The sequence below is a fragment of the Crinia signifera genome, chromosome 8, assembly GCF_055691185.1.
Source record: "Crinia signifera chromosome 8, ASM5569118v1, whole genome shotgun sequence".
In the NCBI taxonomy this organism is placed as follows: Eukaryota; Metazoa; Chordata; class Amphibia; order Anura; family Myobatrachidae; genus Crinia; species Crinia signifera.
Window position 1 is genome coordinate 177138061 of NC_139224.1, and position 22065 is coordinate 177160125.

The following is a 22065-nucleotide window of genomic DNA, read 5'->3' on the forward strand; positions in this document are numbered from 1 at the left end:
GTATTATGTGTTACCTCTGTCCGCCCGTGTTAGATACCTGCTTAGTGTGCGGCCTGTATTATGTGTTACCTCTGTCCGCCCATGTTAGATACCTGCTTAGTGTGTGGCCTGTATTATGTGTTACCTCTGTCCGCCCGTGTTAGATACCTGCTTAGTGTGCGGCCTGTATTATGTGTTACCTTTGTCCGCCCATGTTAGATACCTGCTTAGTGTGCGGCCTGTATTATGTGTTACCTCTGTCCGCCCGTGTTAGATACCTGCTTAGTGTGCGGCCTGTATTATGTGTTACCTCTGTCCGCCCATGTTAGATACCTGCTTAGTGTGTGGCCTGTATTATGTGTTACCTTTGTCCGCCCGTGTTAGATACCTGCTTAGTGTGTGGCCTGGTGATGTGATGTAGATTGTCTCAGCTCAGGTGTGACCCAGCTTTACTGTCACAGGTATAGACATATGCTGCTCATTCTGACACACGCCACCAAATATAAATACATTTAATGCTCACATTTGTTAGAAGAACAACAGAGATTATTTTGTGGATGCAAATATTTATTGAAAATTTCGGGGTTACATTGAAGAACTATACACTTGGTGGGCGATGCGATTGGGGTGATTGGGGCTGCCGGTGCAGCTCATTCTTGTCTTACTTTAAACTTTAACATTTCTAGGTACAAACAAGAGGTTCCGGCAACAGGATGGCGAGGAGGATTAAGCTGCGCACTGGAGGGTTTCGCATGAGCAGGCGGTGTGTGCGTCCATTCTGTCTGTAAAGTCTTCACGTCTGTCTGACAGGATCTGTCCCTCTGCCAGTTCTGTAGGGGAACAAGATGGTTACTATCTGGCTGCGACATGGAGCGCGCAGAAGGGGCGTGGTGTTCCCTCATTTCCCCTTGTTATACTGTGTATGTAATGATTGCTGAGGGCGGCTGGGGTTACCGGGGAGCAATGACACATTGCAGCAAATCTGTCTGATGCATTGTCTCATAGGCGCCAGATGTTATACATGGGTTCTGTAGTTCATACGTTTCTAATTAAGGTGTGTCCGGTAATCATGATTGTCCTAAAAAACTGTACCCATTACATTGTGCCTGACCAGAATCTGTATACGGCATAATGTGACTGACTGGAACCTGTATGTGGAATAATGAGACTGACTGGAACTTGTATATGGAATAATGTGACTGACTGGACCCTGTATATGGAATAATGTGACTGACTGGATCCCGCATATGGCATAATGTGACTGACTGGAACCTGTATATGGCATACTGTGTGACTGACTGGAACCTGTATGTGGCATAATGAGACTGACTGCACCCTGTATATGGAATATTGTGACTGACCAGAACCTGTATATGGCATACTGGGACTGACCAGAACCTGTATGTGGAATAATGAGACTGACTGGAACCTGTATATGGCATAATGTGACTGACTGGAACCTGTATGTGGCATAATGTGACTGACTGGAACCTGTATGTGGCATAATGAGACTGACTGCACCCTGTATATCATGGAATATTGTGACTGACCAGAACCTGTATATGGCATACTGTGTGACTGACCGGAACCTGTATGTGGCATACTGTGTGACTGACCGGAACCTGTATATGGCATACTGTGACTGACTGGAACCTGTATATGGCATACTGTGACTGACTGGAACCTGCTTTTCTCCGGTAAATGATGTTTACACATTCCTATCGGTATCAGGTTGCGCCCTGAGGCCTGTGTAACACATGATAGGACACACTATTGGGCAGACATGAGGCAGACTCACCGGTAGAGACGCAGTGGAAGCCGACATTGACCGGGACTATGGATGTTGGCGTGCAGCCGTTGGCGCAGCGCAGGACTGGGTGCATGGTGTAACACTTGCTCTCCTCGTTTTCTGGTTTTTCTACCATTATCATGCGCCGCGTAAGTTTACATTCTGCAAAAGATAGGCACATAGTAAATTATTCTGTACATTTATATCTTAGGGAGACGCAATGTTTGTACTGAGGTGCTGTATCCATAGCAGCATTCTAATACTGCACTTATTATGGCCGAGACATCATGAGGAAACTGATCACATGACCCCCTCCCTCCACCTGTAATACAGAGCAACCGCCACTAAACCAGACGGCAGCCATCTTTGTTGCTTCTTCACTTACCCCCTGAGCAGGCATCCTCAGCCAGGATCCAAGAGTGGCCGAAGCTTTCTTCATCATTGACCTGGGATCCATCGGCAGCCCTATACTCGCTTTCATCATCATGGGCACCGCAGATACCGCAGGTCTTACCTCTCATCCATAAAGCGGTGTGGACCTGGGGGAGCAGAGAGACATTAGTGTCAGCGCCGGGAGGGTTCTACGCCTCGCACACTTCTGGTTCTGCTGTGTTTGTGCCATTGAGCGGACCACAGTATTTATATGATTATAGGTTATTTATATATTGCGCCAATCGTATTACACTGCTCGGTACGGAGATCATATGATGACACCAAGGACACGATTATATATTGGTTGATTTTTGTGGAGTTGCCAATATATAGTCCCAGCGGCATATTCTGTACAGCCAGTGGGATGGGTTTATGTGGGAGCAAATCCCCAAATCTTATTGCGATCTTGCAAACCATCGACTGCTGAGATTGATACCATTTATTGGCGTTTCTATGCTTAGCGGTGGAAAACATGGTTAGCCAATGACTAATGAATGGGTCAATGGCCAACTGCATGGGGCCTGATGTCCCCGACTGGATCTGGGTCCAGCCAATAGACCAGCTTTATACGATTTGACCACCCAGGGGTCTGAGTTGTCCAGCAATGTGCGCACAGCCGTTCGGTTACCTCACTTGACTTTCCGTCATAAGACACCTTCTCGATACCAAACTTTGGTGCAAACAGGACAATCTTCTCCTGATTCTTGTCCAGGTTCAGAACAATATCTGAAATGAGTTAGACAGTGGGTCAGTGGCGCATTGTATCTCAGTGGCGCGAGGCTGGCGACTGTTGTGTGGCCACTTACTATGGGCGGATGTGTAGGGGAATCCCTCCTTGGTAATCTCAATGTTATTAATCTTTACCATGGGCTGATTGGCTTTCATGTACAGCTCAATGTCACTGGAAAAGATGGACGAGCAAATGAATGTGGATCATAGGATGGTCATTGTCTAGGTCAACATAGATAGAAGATCAACACAAGCAATAGGCCAATCTGGATAAGGCCACACATGAAAAAGTCAACGTGGGTTTTTCAAAGTGTTCTGTCGACATGGGCAACCAATTCGTGTAGCGCGTACCCTTGCGTGGTTCGCATTGCCACTCCAAATTTTAGTCCACGTGGATCGGAAAGCATGAAAAAGACGATAGAAAAAATTGTGAAAAACTAAAGTTGACCCTTTCATGTATTGACCATTTGTCATGTGGACCTATTGCTTCTGTCGACCTTTTTGCCATGTCGACCGATTTACCCGTAAGACGGAGCAAATACAGTAACGTAATAAAGCTATCATGTTTCGTGCCGCCAGTATAACTAACAGATTATTTACCATACTACTGAGTAATGAATAAATATAATATGGATTTAATGTAACATTTACAATTAATTTATTAACATTATTGATCAATATTCTTACAATATGATACAATATAATTCTGATATCTCACTAGATTACAATACTAATAACATGATACACGGTAATAAATGATGTATGCAGTGATATAATATAGATTTCACCGTACTGTAATAACATAACACATATATAGATTATAATATACTTACAGGTCTCCCAGCTTGATGCTCAGGTCTTTGTTTCTTGGATTCTCCCGGGAGCTTCTCACCATAATCAGGAACTTGAACTCATCGGTGCGGTCCTGGGCGAGGATGTGGTAGCAGTTACCGGGCATGGTGTAATTCAGTTTCACATTGTTGAATGTTTTTATCATGTTGTTGGTTATGGTGCAAGTTCCTGGAATACAGAGATGGGGATTAGGCGGGAGGTGAGGGGGGGGGGGGGGGGTTGTATTGTGTATATATATAAAATACATTTAGGGGGAGATTTATCAAACCTTCAAGTCTGTCTGCAATGTTGTTGTGCAAGTCAGCAAAGATGTTCCAGGTAGGGACCTGAATGTCAGCGGGGCGTGCGTACCAGGCGGCGGTGACTGCGGCGGGGAGGTTGAATCCCTGGTAGTACAGTGTGGCCTGCAATCAGGATAACACACAATCAGTTATACACAACACAACAAGATGTCAGCTAACAAAAACACAAACAAATCTCAAACATATAGGCGGCAGGTTGGGGGCTCCGCCATTGTCTCTTCTGTTGGGGGTCCCTGGCACCAGGCGGCAGGTTGGAGGCTCTGCCATTGTCTCTGCCATTGTCTCTTCTGTTGGGGGTCCCTGGCACCAGGCAGCAGGTTGGGGGCTCCGCCACTGTCCTTCTGTTGGGGGTCCCTGGCACCAGGCGGCAGGTTGGAGGTTCTGCCATTGTCTCTTCTGTTGGGGGTCCCTGGCACCAGGCGGCAGGTTGGAGGTTCTGCCATTGTCTCTTCTGTTGGGGGTCCCTGGCACCAGGCGGCAGGTTGGAGGTTCTGCCACTGTCCTTCTGTTGGGGGTCCCTGGCACCAGGCGGCAGGTTGGAGGTTCTGCCATTGTCTCTTCTGTTGGGGGTCCCTGGTACCAGGCGGCAGGTTGGAGGCTCTGCCATTGTCTCTTCTGTTGGGGGTCCCTGGCACCAGGCGGCAGGTTGGAGGCTCTGCCATTGTCTCTTCTGTTGGGGGTCCCTGGCACCAGGCGGCAGGTTGGAGGCTCTGCCATTGTCTCTTCTGTTGGGGGTCCCTGGCACCAGGCGGCAGGTTGGAGGCTCTGCCATTGTCTCTTCTGTTGGGGGTCCCTGGGGCCAGGCTTCCAGCCTGTTTCATTTAGCCAATACTGTATAATAGCACATTGGGTGTAAATGGGGCCATTACCTGTGGGATTTTCATGACAACGTTCATGGTCCTGGGGTTGCTGAGAGAAAGAACTAATTTTGCTTCTTTTGAGGGGTTTCTCTTTGTTCTTTGGGAGAATCCTGACATGAGGGCAGCTCCGGGAATGTACCAGCCGATCCTGCAATATCACAATGTATGACCATTATACATCACTCTTGGCCTCTGCAGTAAGTACATCACTGAGGAGATTTACTAGGGTATGGCTACTCCCTATAGTACCTTATATTCTACCTATCAACAGCGATGGTGATGTCACAGCTGTGCGCCAATAGCCAACTGCGCCTAAAATCTCCCTCTAAGTTATATATTACAGGAGTGACATCACCGCTCTTATATGTGATGACATCACTGTAGGATATTTTGCATATATGTTTATACCACTTGGGTATTCTAATAATACATTTAACCCTGAGGTTTTATAATAATATAATTCATAAATGATTTAGTACTTTAGAGTACAAGACCTGGAAAATAAAACCCTCCAGTGATTCTATGTGGTCATGTCCAGCAGTCACTGACACAAGCAATGGCGCAGTACCAAATACGATCCCATCTTATAATGGTAATACAAGGTGGCCATGCTTTATACAGATGAATCTTGTCTTACGCTCTTGCGACGTTCTTCAGCTTGGATGGGACACTTCTCCAGTTCACTTTCAGCCTCATTGCTGGCTGGTTACCCAATCGTCCGGTCTCGGCCCAGGCAGATATCTTGTACTGCTGGCAGTTCTGGCCCCATTTCAGACTAGCCTGAATCACAAAGAGATATAGGTGATATATACATAGATGACCAGCGACCTGTGCAATATGGCAGCTTCTTGTGGTGTTAGGCCAGTACCTGGGCTTCATGCTGGCTTTCAACCTGTGCATTGAAGCAGGCTCTCCAGCGACTCTCTCCGGTAATGTCCACCACGTAGGCCTGCATCTTGGGTTTGGATGACTGATAGCTGGTGTATACGATTATCTGGTAACCCTGCTTCCTGCTGTCGGCTCTGACGGCCTGTGCGGTGATCACCCAGCAGGGGGACTTGTTTTCTCCAAGGAATCGGGACTAAAAATACAATTTGATGCATTACAATGTGGTTTATATTAAGGAAATGTTCTATTACTGGAACAGCTCAATAAACGTATAGATAAAAGGTTTGGGCTGTTATACAGTAATCATGGAGTGTTGTGTAACGATGAAAAAGTCCCCTCAAACCACGATTGTCCCATTACAATAAGGCAACCCTAATACTTTGTATTGTGTTATATCTGGGGTCCTGACTGCTCTAACCATTGTATGTGAGATTGATAAACCGTAGGTTGGGCAGGGCCCATGGGTCTGTCTCCAGAGGAAGCCTAGCAGATTCCACCATTCCGAGGCTGGTCTCCATGATTATGGCCTACAATGTTACACCCCCATCTTACTTACACTTGAGTGGCGTTTTCCAGGAGATGCGCTACTGCTGCTGCTGCTGCTACTGCTGCTGCTGCTGCTGCTGCTGCTTGAAGAGCTGGAACTGGACTGGGATGAGTGCACTCGGCCTGAAGCTGTGCGTACACGCTGGAACAGGGGAGAGAGATAGTGATCTAGTATCTGCAGTGTTATGGGTGAGGTCACTTTCTGTAAGACAGTTCACCATGCCTAAAATCTGCTAAACCTTGTTTCATTGCCCCTGCATACACCCTCCTAGTCTAGCAGAGTAACTACAGGGGGGAACAGTATGGGGCTGATTCAGTGCATGGATGAGGGGGGGGCGGTCTAGCGCAACCCTACATTGTTGTGGAAGAATATAGAGCTGGCCGGTATGTGGTATGTGCAATGTTTTTAGGGGGTGATTCAGGTTGGTTTGTAAAAGGAAACTCCTTCTATAATGGACAAAACCATGCTGCACTGCAGATGGGGCAGATGTAATGTGCACAGAGTTAGATTTGAGTGGGGTAGTGTAAGAATAAAGCAGCTGGTATTGTCCATTAAAGAAGGATTTTGCTTTATCACCCCCTTAGTGGGTGCCAGATGACTGCCCAACAATTGGGATCCCTACAGTCAGTATACTGACATCGGAATCCCGACAGCCGGTGCTCCGACAGGGGGGATCCCAACTGGCAGGGGCTATTCTCCCTTCTGGGGGTCCATGACCATAGAGGGAGAATAAAATCTGTGGTGAGTGAAGCCCGCAACATGCCCCCCCCCCCCCCCCCCCCCCCCCCCGTGCCATTCAGTGCCTAGTACACTGGCTGCATTTTTAAATGCCCACATGTTGTTTGAAAGGAGGACTCAGCATTTTTCTTCTATGACTTCAATTTAATCTTGAATTACTCGCACATTATCACAAGTGTAAAGTATGTTAAAACAATCCGTACCTGACTGTTAGGTCTCTTAAATCGCAGGTTGTAGAGTTCGACAAACTTAAAAAAAAAAAATCCAAAGATGTTATAAGCAGGCATTGTAATCAATCACAGAACAAGACGTATATATTGTTTTGAATGTTAATGATATAATTTTTTACTTTATTATTTTAGTGAAGGATTTTGGCCTTATATGTGTGGCATGGTAACTGCAGCTGAAGTTTTTGAGACACAGTGAAATACAATTGCAATGGCTTTGCCTGCACAGACAGAAGGGCACTAACCATTTCACTGCACAGACAGAAGGGCACTAACCATTTCACTGCACAGACAGAAGGGCACTAACCATTTCACCACATAGGCAGAAGGGCACTAACCATTTCACTGCACAGACAGAAGGGCACTAACCATTTCACTGCACAGACAGAAGGGCACTAACCATTTCACTGCACAGACAGAAGGGCACTAACCATTTCACTGCACAGACAGAAGGGCACTAACCATTTCACTGCACAGACAGAAGGGCACTAACCATTTCACTGCACAGACAGAAGGGCACTAACCATTTCACTGCACAGACAGAAGGGCACTAACCATTTCACCACCTAGGCAGAAGGGCACTAACCATTTCACTGCACAGACAGAAGGGCACTAACCATTTCACTACACAGACAGAAGGGCACTAACCATTTCACCACATTAGCAGAAGGGCACTAACCATTTCACCACATAGGCAGAAGGGCACTACCCATTTCACTGCACAGACAGAAGGGCACTAACCATTTCACTGCACAGACAGAAGGGCACTAACCATTTCACTGCACAGACAGAAGGGCACTAACCATTTTGCTGCATAGGCAGAAGGGCACTAACCATTTCATCACAGAGGCAGAAGGGCACTAACCATTTCACCACATAGGCAGAAGGGCACTAACAATTTCACCACATAGGCAGAAGGGCACTAACCATTTCACCACAGAGGCAGAAGGCACTAACCATTTCACTGCACAGACAGAAGGGCACTAACCATTTCACCGCATAGGCAGAAGGGCACTAACCATTTCACCACATAGGCAGAAGGGCACTAACCATTTCACCACAGACAGAAGGGCACTAACCATTTCACCACAGAGGCAGAAGGGCACTAACCATGTCACCGCATAGGCAGAAGGGCACTAACCATTTCACCACATAGGCAGAAGGGCACTAAACATTTCACCACATAGGCAGAAGGGCACTAACCATTTCACCACATAGGCAGAAGGACACTTACCATTTCACCGCATAGGCAGAAGGGCACTAACCATTTCACCACATAGGCAGAAGGGCACTAACTTTTTAACCGCATAGGCAGAAGGGCACTAACCATTTCACCACAGAGGCAGAAGGGCACTAACCATTTCACCGCATAGGCAGAAGGGCACTAACCATTTCACCACATAGGCAGAAGGGCACTAACCATTTCACCACAGACAGAAGGGCACTAACCATTTCAACACAGAGGCAGAAGGGCACTAATCATTTCACCGCATAGGCAGAAGGGCACTAACCATTTCACCACATAGGCAGAAGGGCACTAACCATTTCACCACATAGGCAGAAGGGCACTAACCATTTCACCACATAAGCAGAAGGGCACTAACCATTTCACCGCATAGGCAGAAGGGCACTAACCATTTCACCACAGAGGCAGAAGGGCACTAACTTTCTCACCGCATAGGCAGAAGGGCACTAACCATTTCACCACAGAGGCAGAAGGGCACTAACCATTTCACCGCATAGGCAGAAGGGCACTAACCATTTCACCGCATAGGCAGAAGGGCACTAACCATTTCACCACATAGGCAGAAGGGCACTAACTTTCTCACCGCATAGGCAGAAGGGCACTAACTGTCTGACCACACAGGAAGAAGGGTGCTAACCTTTTCACCAACACACATACCTTTGCATCGTCCCGGTCGCTGGTCAGCTGACGTCTGTTGTTTTGATTTCCTCGCTGGGATGTTTTCTTGTGTTGTTGGCTTGAGCTGCTGCTGCTGGAGCTACTGCTGGAGCTGCTGCTGGAGCTACTGCTGCTGGACTTGCTACGTCTGCTGGAGCTGCTGCTACTGGAGCTACTGCTGCTTTTCTTACGGTTGTTTTGTGGGCCGGCATTGCTTTGGTCTCTATGACGCTTTTCCCATGATGCTCTTCCTTCCTTCTTCTGGTGTTTCTTAGATGCCTGAGAACTGCTGGATGACATCGATGAACTACTGCTGCTGCTGCTGCTGCTACTACTGCTGCTACTGCTGCTGCTGCTACTGCTGTTGCTGCTACTGCTACTGCTGCTGCTTTTGGTGCCCTTCTTTTTCTTTGCAGCCTCAACAATATCAGTGTTCTTGTCGTGCTTCTTCTTGGTTGCGCTTCTTGACTGATTCTTGGCCTAAAATGACACAATAAAACACAGGTAAAGACTGTAAGCCTGTCCTGGGTTATCCGCCACCACCTAAGAACACCACCCAGCGGCAGAGCACCACACCCGCGCATGCCACCAGGTTACACCGAAATGCTCACCAAGTGCTCATCGATTCCAAGGATTGTCCTCAGCCTCTTATGAATCTCGGATTCCTCCACCTGCTCTCCTTCTTTCTCCAGGTCGGCTAGGGCAATGATTTTCGCGGAAGCCTTGGGTCCGGCTGTTATTTCCAGTTGAAGTTTCTCGATAGGTGCATCTTTCTGTCCTGTGACTGCAAAGAGAGCGGAGGTTACACCACCCGGGGACCTCGAGCAATTTCAGCAGCTTTTTCTTAAAAATAAATAAATAACAATAGAGTCACTTACTTGGCTTCACTGTGACTTTCGCCTCATGTTCTCCTACAATCCTGTACAAGAAGCTGTGTTTGCGGCCGGCAGCGTCGCGGGCTTTGTGCCCCATACACATTTGGAATGGAAGTTTGGAGATCCTGACGCAGAAGTTGAACACCTTAGAAGGTGAATACTGATGTTGTCCTGTTTCTCCAGGGTAAGCGTATTTCTTGGCCACTATTTCCGAAGATCCTTCCTGAAAGGAAAATGTATATATATGTTCTAGTGTGAACTTACCGGCATTGCAATACGAAGGAAGTATATGCAAAGGATAGATCAGAGGTTTGAGCGCAGGGACTATTTGCCCATAAGCAGCCTTCTATAATGCGTAGTTTGCTCCCCAAGAACTCTTCAGCAAAATATTGGGGAAGCCTTGTCTATTGGCGATATATTGGATCTGTCTCAACATTGCCAACAGCCAATCAGGGACCCTTAAGATTAGTGCTGGTATAATTTCAGAGTACCCAGATGCGGGTAGGTCAGGTACAGAGTACCCAGCCCAACTTGGTGCGGTGGTCCAGCATATAGGGAAGGCTCCTGTATTCACACAGCCTTGCGTCCAATACCGGACCTGTAAGATTTTGTGCGCATCGGCAAACACTACCGATGTTATTATATTGACACAAACATTTGGGTTACAATAGAGGCGTTCCTCATCAGAGACCTCTACATCAGCTCCAAAATTGGCACCATGGCAAAAGGGAAAGGAGAAAGTGATTCACAAACTTTGAGTTTCTAAATTTTGTATGTTTAACTGGCTCCACCATTTATAGGCCGTGATTAGAGCTTGGCAGGTAATTATCATTATATCTTATTTATGAGGCGCCACAAGTGGTTTTCAGCGCTGTACAGGGAATGAGGTGGATATTTTGTAGTCCAAATTTTTGCTTCTCCTGCCATTACCATCATACTGGTTCCCTCCATTGATGCCTTTCCAGATGTCTCAAAGTTCTTCCTGAGGATGTCCTGATCAGCCCCCTTGGGCACGATTGGCGTCTTCTTCGATGTTTCCAGTTCTTCCAGGTTTCTGGACACAGCGAATGCTTGAGTTCTGTTGTACAAATAATATATTATTGTTGTTGTCTTGTATAGTTGCAAATGTTGTTACAGTTGTGCTGTGTGTCGTGAATGAATGGAAAATGCAATAGATAGACAATGTTTACATTAGTGGCTCTTCTCTGTGTTGTTGTGAGTCCATACAACGCACTCTTTGTTGTATTATAGCGTTACTAGGAAATATATGTTGCGCGCACATTTCCTTATGGATAATCCCCTTCTAATTACCCGAATATTCTCAATAGCACAAAACGGATTTGAGAAGCGATTATCTTTATCTAGATGATTCCTTATACCACCATATAATGTGATATTGAATGGTGTATTACCAAGTCCAACTAACAATGTGAAATGCGTTGTGCATATTTTACCATGTTGTTATCAATCCCTTTCTTAGCTACCCAATATAAAATTCAATGAGAATATATTTGAGAAGTATAGAGCACATTAATAGATACATTCTGTATATAGGTTGAAGTATAATATCCCAGTAAAACTGCGAAACGCGTTGCTCACACATTACCTTGCCACTATAAGATCAGTCTCTTGCTGGCTTGGTGCACTTTCAAACTTGACATTTCCCTCCTTAACATCGATTTTGGCAGTGAACTTTGCAGGGGTGACGGCTTGGACCTTTGCGTGAAATTCAATACCGGACTGCACTAAACGTGTATTTATACCCATAGTGGCCACTGTATGCATTGAAATACTGTAAATACAAAAAAACAAATCAGCCATTAGACTGCAAAACCTGGACAAGATTTACTGATGAGAAACAAAAAATATATTTAGGGCTTTCAATGTTGGTTTTTAAAATAAAAACTGAATGGGAAAAATAAATCAGGAAATACGCTGGCTGACATAGTTGCGTAATTTGCGTACGTGTCACAGAGCAAACAGCGCATAAATGGCGCTCGGCAGGATAGATAGACGTTATCTGCTCACCTGGGAGTGACATCAGCGTGAAGCTGGATGCTAGACTGCAGCAACTGAGCGATACTCAGATCACTTGATGGCGAGGGGTTGGCTTTCATCTCAACTGGAAAGTATAACACATTATCCGTTTATCATTTAGAAACAGAAAACAAGTGGGAAAAACAGAAGCATTAAGAACAAGAAAAGAACAGTAGTAAAAGTAATAATAAATGACTTCCAATATATGAACAGAGAGAGAGAAACCTATGAAATGACCAGTCAGGAATCCGGGCGACCATGTTTTTTCCCCACTTTACAACAATGGAAATAGGAGAAGTCCAACGTTTTGGAAGTGAAGGAAACAAGCATATCTTACCATTAAAGGCGGCGTTGCCAACAGCGGCGGAGTGAATGCTCAGATCCAGTGGAAGACCTAAGGATGTAGGGATGATGTGGCGTACTTCGGCCAACAGCACAGGCTGAGCCCACTGTCCTATAAATCCATCGAGAACGCTCTTCACGACTCTCTTAATGACTGAGTGTTGGGCGGTGGGTTCCGTCACCATCTACATACAGGGAAGAGCAGCAAATAAGTCAATCAAGGAGCAAGGCTGGCGTGTTTTAAGCATGCCAGACAGATACCGCCCATGTCCTACCTTCACAACGTTCTGTAGGGTATCCTTAGTTGCCTCGCTGAAGTAGACTTCTTGACCAAACATCTTGACGTTGGCAGAGAACAGAGGTGACTCAGTTGGGATGGATTTGAATCCTGCCAGCTATGGAACAAACCAGTGAGATACATTAATCCTTTGAAAGGGCAAGAAACTGAAACTCCAGAGGCAAACTTTGGAGGGGATATGAGGCACCCACCGCTCTGACGATCTTGACAATATTTTTCTTCATTGAGAATTCAGCAAAGGGAATGTTTTGTTTCCTGAGAAGTTCTTGGAGACCCTCAGCCCGGAGAGCAAACTGCAAAAAAACACGCAAATGAGTCATGCATATGGGCTAGTGTGAGTGCATGCAAGACATATGGCAGCGTGCATTGCATCACCCTTACCTCAGCGATGTCTGTGGTTGCGCCAGCCATGTAGCCTCTAACTTTAAAGATGACAGCAACTGGCAGCAGGGTGGTGGGACTGTTCATAATGAGAACATTGGCGGTAGCACCGGCCATCAGGGGGTCTGTAGAAACAAATACAAATGCATGTAGCTATTGCATAGGCTGAAAGCAGCCATAACATGAAATGATCTGTTGTTGCAAATTGCCGAATATCTGTAACCGCACTTTCGTTAGCTGCACCTATCAATGTCGTTACTTACAGTTGAACGCGTCGAGGTGAATCACTTTGCTGTAGCGCATGCTCAGTTTGTCAAGGACTGGACTCAGGATCTTAATGGCGACGTTGGCAGCTGCATTCCTGAATTAAAAAACAACGTATTAAGTAAATAATGAAAATACAAATAACATAAAAAAAAGGGGACGGACAGACGACGGCTGGCGCCAGATGTTTGGCACTTACACTTCATGGAACTCTGGTACTGTGGTTTGTGTCAGGGCCTTCAGGTAGGAGTACACGAAGCTGGCCAGCTGCAAGTTAACCTTGCTCTCCTTCTGTATGGCAAGCGCCATGGTGGTCACTGTGGCTGCTGGTGGTCTGGTCTCTAGAAGAACTGCGGACGCCATCATTCGGACTTCGGTGTGGATGCTTTGGTCCATTAAGACGCTGAGAAGAATTTCTTGGACCTTAAAAAAAGCAAAAACAATAAATTATGATAATAAGACATTATAGATGATAAGGTTCTCACTGAGATGGAAAAATCCACAGTCCTTTATGGGTGTGGCCAAGAATATTGTGTGACATCATAGGAAAGACGTATGATGTTACTATGGTGAAGACAGCCCCAAAAAAGACCTTAGACAGGGCAGACAGCTCCCTGGGTGCGTTTGCCTATCTGCATCCAATTATGCATTCCTCTGTGCATGGTGCTGGTAACCCCTGAGCGCAGCAAGGTAGGGGGAGGGTAATTGGGGCGATCACCCCCATAGCATTGTGTGGCTGTGATCACTATCCCCTGCTGTTTGTATTTCCTGTATGGCCTCTTTACCAAATTCAAAGATCTTACATTGGTTATGTTGTCTGTTACTCCCGGGCAGCGGTTACTGTGCTGTGACTCCGAATTAATTGTTAAACCGACCACCCTAAATGAAGTCTAGATCCACCCCTGCGGTAACCAAAACACATTTTTGAAGTTGCAACCCCATAAATCCTTATTGGTTATTGTTGTGTCGGTCTAGTGTAAATAATGGGCCAGTGTCGGTATTTCCCCTCCGATGAACGAGGCACTTACTCTCTTGGGTTCATCTTTGGCAATGTTCCTCAGGGCCATCACGGCATCAACCTGGACTCGGACTGGTAGCTGGGAAGCGCTGGAAGAAAACCCTGGCATGAACTTCAGGATGCGCTTGATACTGGCAACTTGTCCGGCATTTCCCAGAGCTTTCAACGCCAGAAGAGTGTCCTCGATGCGCGCCTTGTTGGCTGCCTCAGCCGCAAATTCATGGAGGGGCTGAAATGCCAAGCAAAGTCTTTACAGTATAGGTAGAATATAAATCATCCAATGACAAAAATGGAGATACCAGTCCCAGAGGACGCAGAAGCCCCAAACTGCCAGTCGGACGTGCTTTCAATATCTAGCTTGCACTAGATCAATCAAAGTTTGTTTTTAATTGGTTGCTATGGGTTATTACCTCACGGTTAGACTAAATAAGAGGCAATATATAGTAAATTACATTGTAATGCAGCATGGAGAGGACATTGTGCTCACCTGCAGGGCCGATTCTGGGCACACTTCGAAATCTGCACAGAATTTGTTGACCATTGTACCATAGGATAACATGGCCGCCTTACGTAGGATCGGAGAATTCTGAACTCTTGTGTCTGACAACAAATCCTGTAGAGGGGAAGAATATACAACGTTTCATTTAAGGAATTGAAAATAATATTTGGTTATGTAACACTGATGTTTATATACCACTATGTTATATACCACTATATACTGATGTTTATATACCACTATGTTATATACCACTATATACTGATGTTTATATACCACTATGTTATATAGCACTATATACTGATGATTATATACCACTATGTTATATAGTGCTATACTGTATACTGATGTTTATATACCACTATGTTATATAGCACTATATACGGATGTTTATATACCACTATGTTATATACCACTATATACTGATGTTTATATACCACTATGTTATATACCACTATATACTGATGTTTATATACCACTATGTTATATACCACTATATACTGATGTTTATATACCACTATGTTATATGGCACTATATACTGATGTTTATATACCACTATGTTATATACCACTATATACTGATGTTTATATACCACTATGTTATATAGCGCTATACTGTATACTGATGTTTATATACCACTATGTTATATAGCACTATATACTGATGTTTATATACCACTATGTTATATAGCACTATATACTGATGTTTATATACCACTATGTTATATAGCACTATATACTGATGTTTATATACCACTATGTTATATAGCGCTATATACTGATGATTATATACCACTATGTTATATAGCGCTATATACTGATGATTATACTGTATACCACTATGTTATATAGCGCTATATACTGATGTTTATATACCACTATGTTATATAGCGCTATATACTGATGTTTATATACCACTATGTTATATGGCACTATATACTGATGATTATATACCACTATGTTATATAGCACTATATACTGATGATTATATACCACTATGTTATATAGCACTATATACTAATTTTTATATACCACTATGTTATATAGCACTATATACTGATGTTTATATACCACTATGTTATATAGCGCTATATACTGATGATTATACTGTATACCACTATGTTATATACTGTAGCACTATATACTGGTGTTTTATATACTATATAATGATATTTATATACCACTATGTTATATACCACTCTGTACTTGTGTTATATACTACCACTATACACTGAAGATAAGAGGCTGCTATGCAGTAATGTAGATAGATCCCATTGGAGGACTCACCGCTGCGCTTTGCAGTGCTCGCTGGCTGGCGCGGGTGTAGTACATAGCCATAGTAAGAGACATGGCAGCTTCTTGTGTGCTCTGGTTTGGAATATTGTGCTTGACAGCCTTAAGAGACTCCTCTGATCCAATGAGAGGGATTGCTTTGGTCATCCATTGTCTGCAGAACATTAATGACACATTGATATATTGAAGCATACACAGAAACGTCAGACACTGTTCTCTTTAAACCACCACAATGCTTGCGGAATCTCTCCATAGTCTCTCCATTAATATATGACGCCCAGCCTGGGGAACTTACCTGTACAGAGGTCTGTCTGAATACTGCTTTATTAAGGCAGGGAAGCTCTCGGGGTCTGCGTTCCTCAGGAGCTGGACGAGTTGAAGGAATTTTGCTGGTGCCTCCGCCTGGACCTCCTGCTGGTTGTTCTGTACCAAGTGGTGGAGAGTGTCTGCGATCTGACAATGGAGAGGGACAGGATAATGTTACACCATGGAACATTGTAGGCTCAATATCTAGTCTGCAGGAGATAGCCACCCTCATCATTGTGGTAACCACCCAATACAGATAGAATGACAAGGAAGATAAGCAAGAATCTGCATCAGCTCCACTGAGACTCCACTGATGCTGGAGGACAACTACATGCCCCCTCGTCCTTTCACTAAATCTAGCCCTTGGGTGCATATCTGCACTGTGCCACTCTTCACCTGCCACTGACTGCCACCCTTGAAAATGTTACCCCTTGGTCTCTACCCCGTATGCCCCCTGGTGAGTGCTTACCAGGGCCTGTTCCTGTTGGTACCACTTGGCTTACCTGATATCAGTTTTTTATACAATATGGCTGATGTTTTCTCACCTGTGACTCAATGTTCTTAGACTTCAGTAAGTGAAGTGGCATCTGGTAGATTTCAGAGCCAAAGCGGTACTTTATTCCTCCACGGTTCTCCAGTTGCACACGAGGCTCGTTGACCTTGCTGGATTTTACATCTTTCAATGTAAGGACTTGTCTGGAAAAGAAGAGACGTGGAGCTTGGAGTTACAGCTTAGAACAATGGGACAGGGGCAGAAGAGCTGAATGACTGCAGAGAACATGACCTCAGATCATAAGTGCAATGCAAGGTGGGTAATGACAAATGTCCATAAATGTCAATTTCTAGCACATTATTATTTATTTTCAATCTAATATAAGATGTACTGAGCCACCATATACAACTTGAAGGAGACCTGTTTCTAAGCTTTAAAGCTCACATGCCAATGACTCACGTGTGATCATAACCCACTGAGATTGCCATGTAATCGCCAGGAGATAAGATGGCTGCTTGAGTATATACCTGACTTCTGTTACAGCGGCTCCATAAAGCTCAAAGAATGGAGAGTACTGGAAGACTTCTTTGGCCTTGACTTCTTCAATGATTGGCCCCTGAGATCTGTCTCTTATCCTGTAGGTAGCTGTCAGCATTGCACGCAAGTGTTTGGATTTCTAAAGGAAAAAGCAACCGATGAGTACAGTGCAAACCAGAGCTTCATTCTGCCCAACATAGACTGGGCCAGCAGGCACAAGCAGCCCCAGGCGGCCTGGGATTTCAGGTTGCTTCACACTGACCTGTTGGCATGCTCTGCAGGGTTCCAGGAAGGTCATTCCTTCCCTCTTAACTACACGGTCATCACACTTGGACAGGTCCCTGGATTTAATCAGAATGATGGAGTTTGACTTGCGGTTATCTTGCTGGACCACGTATCTTGTCATACACCTTCCAGAAATACATTCCTGTGTGGAGACAAAGCAGTAATGGTGTGGGTGCAATGGTGGGTTGTGTGATAGACTCAGAGGGACACAGCACTTAGGACTTGTCCTGCTGGGCTCTGAGACACGTTTGCTTTACCCCGGAGGACCCCACTACATTGACCCCAATGCTCTATAATATACAGAAAGAACATCAAGCCAAGGTTATTGAAGCTCTATATATTTCACGGGTTCCTTGGCCAGTTGCCCACATACGACCCTATATTCTGTCACTTTGAGGTTGGGGACAGTTAAAGGGTGCAGAATTGGCATAGAGCCAACATATTTGTCAGGTGGGAACATCGTTAGAAACAGACAACACATACCTCTTCCAGATCATAAACATTCTGGGTCTTCCGGACATGGACTTGCAGCAGATTGAGGATTCCCCTGATGATATTGACAACTGTCTTTGAGACACCCTCTGCAGCGAATACATCTCCAACACGGCCATTGTGGTATTCAAACTTAAAGGGCTTTTTAATCTCATCTGCAATGGCTTGGGTCAGCTTTGGGGATCGAGTGAAAGGATCTCTGGGCCACTGGCCGTGATATTCCTTTACATCAACTCTTTGGACCTAGAGAAGAAACACAATGATAAGATAAGGGTTATCGATAGGAAATCTCCCCAGTCCTGCTCTGCAGACCCACTCCCCATGTCCACTCCCCAGCCCTGCTCTGCAGACCCACTCCCCATGTCCACTCCCCAGCCCTACTCTGCAGACCCGCTCCCCATGTCCACTCCCCAGCCCTGCTCTGCAGACCCACTCCCCATGTCCACTCCCCAGCCCTGCTCTGCAGACCCACTCCCCATGTCCACTCCCCAGCCCTACTCTGCAGACCCGCTCCCCATGTCCACTCCCCAGCCCTGTTCCCCTCCCATCTCCAATAACCAGCCCTACTCCCCAGCCAGGATGCATTTGAAATCCCGGCGGTCGGAATCCTGGCGGTAGAAATCCTGACGCCGGAATCCAGACGGCCGAAATCCCGGCACTTTGTCCCTCTGTGGGTGTCCACGACACCCATAGAGGGAGAATAAATTAGTGTGCCGAGTGCAGAGATCCACGTCCCCCCCTTGTTGGGATTTCGGCGGTTGGGATTCCGGCATCAGGATTTTGACCGCTGGGATTCCGACCGCCGGGATTTCAAACCAATCCCCCCCAGCCTTGCTCACCCTCTTCGCTCCCTATCCATTACCTTTAGGATAAAAGTTCTCTGAGCGAAGCCACTGATCTCGACGTCAAGGTTCATCTTAAGCCCGGCTTTGGACAAGCCATTGTCTGGAAAACCGTTTACGACAATTCCCTCATAATTGTACACATAGGTCTTGGTGGGATTTAACAGTTGATCTGAAATGAATACAATGCAAGTGTTAGCTGTATATATATATATATATATATAGATAGATAGATAGATAGATAGATAGGTGGATGTCCGGCACTCCCCGCTTGCTGGTGATATTGCGTGCCGGGTGCCTTCCCCTGTGGCTGTGCAGCCACCAATATAATTTCCAAAGTATAGGCGTCACTCCGGGTCTTGTGAAAGCAAGTGAAGTTTATTAAGCTTCTATGTGGTCAACGCCGTTTCGGGTGTTAACCCTTCGTCAGGACCAGAAGACAGTCAAACGTGCACGTTTGACTGTCTTCTGGTCCTGACGAAGGGTTAACTCCCGAAACGGCGTTGACCACATAGAAGCTTAATAAACTTCAATTGCTTTCACAAGACCCGGAGTGACGCCTATACTTTGGAAATTATATATATATAAAAGGACGCACTCGCAGGATGAACTCAGTGCAATGCCTTTGTTACCGGCCTGCTCTTACCTGCCATGTTACAGGCTGTCCTGGTTGGTTGGTAGTTTATCTCTCTCCAGGGATTGGTACAACTACCCTTATGTAAGCGATAACCAGGTGCCAGTATATATATATATATATATATATATATATATATATATATATATATATAATGCGGCAATGATCCGGCACTCCAATTTACAGAAGTAGTTTGCCCTGGTGCCACCTCTGTGGCCTTGCGGCGACTGTATATGGCGTGGTCCGACAAGCGGGGAGGGGGGAGCGGCACTCAAGGGTCTGTGTAGCATGAAGTAATCAGTCCACGAGGTAGTTTACCTCGTGGACTGATTACTTCATGCTACACAGACCCTTGAGTGCCGCTCCCCCCTCCCCGCTTGTCGGACCACGCCATATATATATATATATATATATATATATATATGTGATCAGTGATGTCACTGGTTGCCTTGGTTACAGTCCTATAAAATGCCCGTGTCATTGTCCCGCAGATTGGTTCAGACAACAATATGTTGCCCCAAGGCTTAGGCCCCAGATCTGCACCCCGAATATTAGTGTCTGTGCCTGACATGTCAGTCACATTGGGGTGGGGGGACGAACCGGACCCCCTGTTATAGTTGGCTCTTATGTCCCCAGGAACTTTGGGGTAGATGTATCTGACCTTACAAGGAGGACAGATGAATTCTCCCATAGCAACCAATCATCTAGACTACTAGATAAATGATAGCTGAAAGCTGATTGGCCGGTGTCTCCACCTGTCCTCTGTAGAGACTGGCTACATCTCCGCCATGGATGTTATGTACTTCTTTGTTGTTGTGAGATTTATATTACACATATGAAGTAATGTAATACCGGTTACACAATTATCCCACCCGTAACCCTAATCAACCATCCTACATTCCTATTGTGCCTCCGCCAAATCTTCATAAATCCCAGATGTACTTCTACAGCATTCCCCATAGCAACCAATCAGATCCTAGGATGTCATGTACAAAGGAAATGTATAATGTGACTGGTTGCCATGGGAAACTACTTTTTATTGTTAGAAGCTTTCTGGTTACAAAGTCAAAGAAAGACCATCCATGTACTAGGCCTAGAGAGAGATAAAGTAGCAGCCAATCATCTGCATTAAGCTTGAAAAGGGATAACATGGAGAGTGATAAACCACCACCCAATCAGCTCACAACTGCCATGTTACAGGATGAGGTTGAAAAGTGACATTTACGGGCCGATTGGTTGGCACTTTACTGTATCTCTCTCTATCTCTCTCCAAGACTTAGCACACAGGTCTAAGTCCATTAAGATGGTGCAGTCATAGATCTATTCCTCTCTGTTCACATTGTGCCTTCTGGAAATGGCGCACTCACCGTAATCTGATTTTTCGCTACCTAAGAAAGAGACAAAGGGAAATGTGTTATTGGTTTGCACAGAAAACAGAGTAATGGTCTGATATACTGTATACACTTTACACTAACTTTATATTACTAATTACAAATTCTATCAAATGCAGTATTAATACATTGTATCATTTCTAGTATTATATCTAATATATAATCTATGAGACGGGTGTAAACACTCACTCGCTAGTGCGAGCAGTAGCACTAGGATGATTCCCCTCATGATGATGGTGAATACCCATACACAGACAGCCTGAGGTATTTATACCCAAATATCCCGGGACACATCACTTTGCAGATTGCTGCCACTGGTTAATCATTAACGTCTTACCAAATACTCCGGATTGTTTGTACAACGAGGATCTTTTATATTAATATAACATTCAGAAATAAAACAGAACATTCAACAGTCTTCAGGTTAGCTGGAAAATATATATAGTTATTGGTATTCATTTTAGATATATTTTAATCTGCTATTGATACATTTTAATTGCCATGGAATAAAAGTGATTAATAATTGGAGGGGTCAGGGTAACTTTGTTTGTGTGGGGTCACAGTGACAGAATCCCTCAGATCTAATCTCACTGATAACAAACTGCAGCTGATTCAGCTGAAATCCTCTCACAAAATAATTCCCTGGTTCTTATTTTAATCTCCATTATTTCACGTTGTTATGGGTCGCAGTCGGCGCAATCCGCCATTTTGTCCAAATATCCAGGCCACACAAATATCCAGACCACACAATATCCAGGCCACACAAATATCCAGGCCACACAAATATCCAGGCCACACAAATATCCAGGCCACACAATATCCAGGATCGCTCTAT

The 22065-nt window shown here is 45.1% G+C and overlaps 1 protein-coding gene across 1 annotated transcript; it reads right to left on the minus strand.

Annotated features, from left to right (window-relative positions):
- Positions 1–525: 525 nt before the first annotated feature.
- Positions 526–21551, minus strand: LOC146026840 (vitellogenin-A2-like). Its single transcript, XM_083157873.1, has 35 exons — positions 21420–21551; positions 21207–21227; positions 19226–19377; positions 18355–18606; positions 17849–18013; positions 17577–17725; positions 17102–17252; positions 16546–16703; positions 16245–16404; positions 14949–15074; positions 14472–14690; positions 13643–13866; positions 13443–13540; positions 13180–13304; positions 12990–13091; positions 12776–12895; positions 12496–12685; positions 12150–12243; positions 11728–11913; positions 11052–11199; positions 10125–10344; positions 9858–10030; positions 9247–9726; positions 7320–7364; positions 6388–6519; positions 5812–6024; positions 5581–5723; positions 4953–5091; positions 4050–4185; positions 3763–3949; positions 3007–3101; positions 2829–2926; positions 2154–2307; positions 1778–1930; positions 526–809 (listed from the first exon to the last, which is right to left on the minus strand). Exons 1-35 carry the CDS (start codon positions 21457–21459, stop codon positions 706–708), a joined length of 5352 nt encoding a protein of 1783 aa, XP_083013999.1. The 5' UTR covers positions 21460–21551; the 3' UTR covers positions 526–705.
- Positions 21552–22065: the final 514 nt, after the last annotated feature.

Bases quoted from the DNA above. Each gene is read 5' to 3' on its own strand.
- LOC146026840 (XM_083157873.1), bottom strand. From the start codon at position 21,459: ATGAGGGGAATCATCCTAGTGCTACTGCTCGCACTAGCGA. The intron at 17,253-17,576 runs GTATATACTCAA...CTTCTTTTCCAG, and splicing joins GCCGCTGTAACAGAAGTCAG to ACAAGTCCTTACATTGAAAG. The intron at 810-1,777 runs GTGAGTCTGCCT...GTTCCCCTACAG, and splicing joins CTTCCACTGCGTCTCTACCG to AACTGGCAGAGGGACAGATC.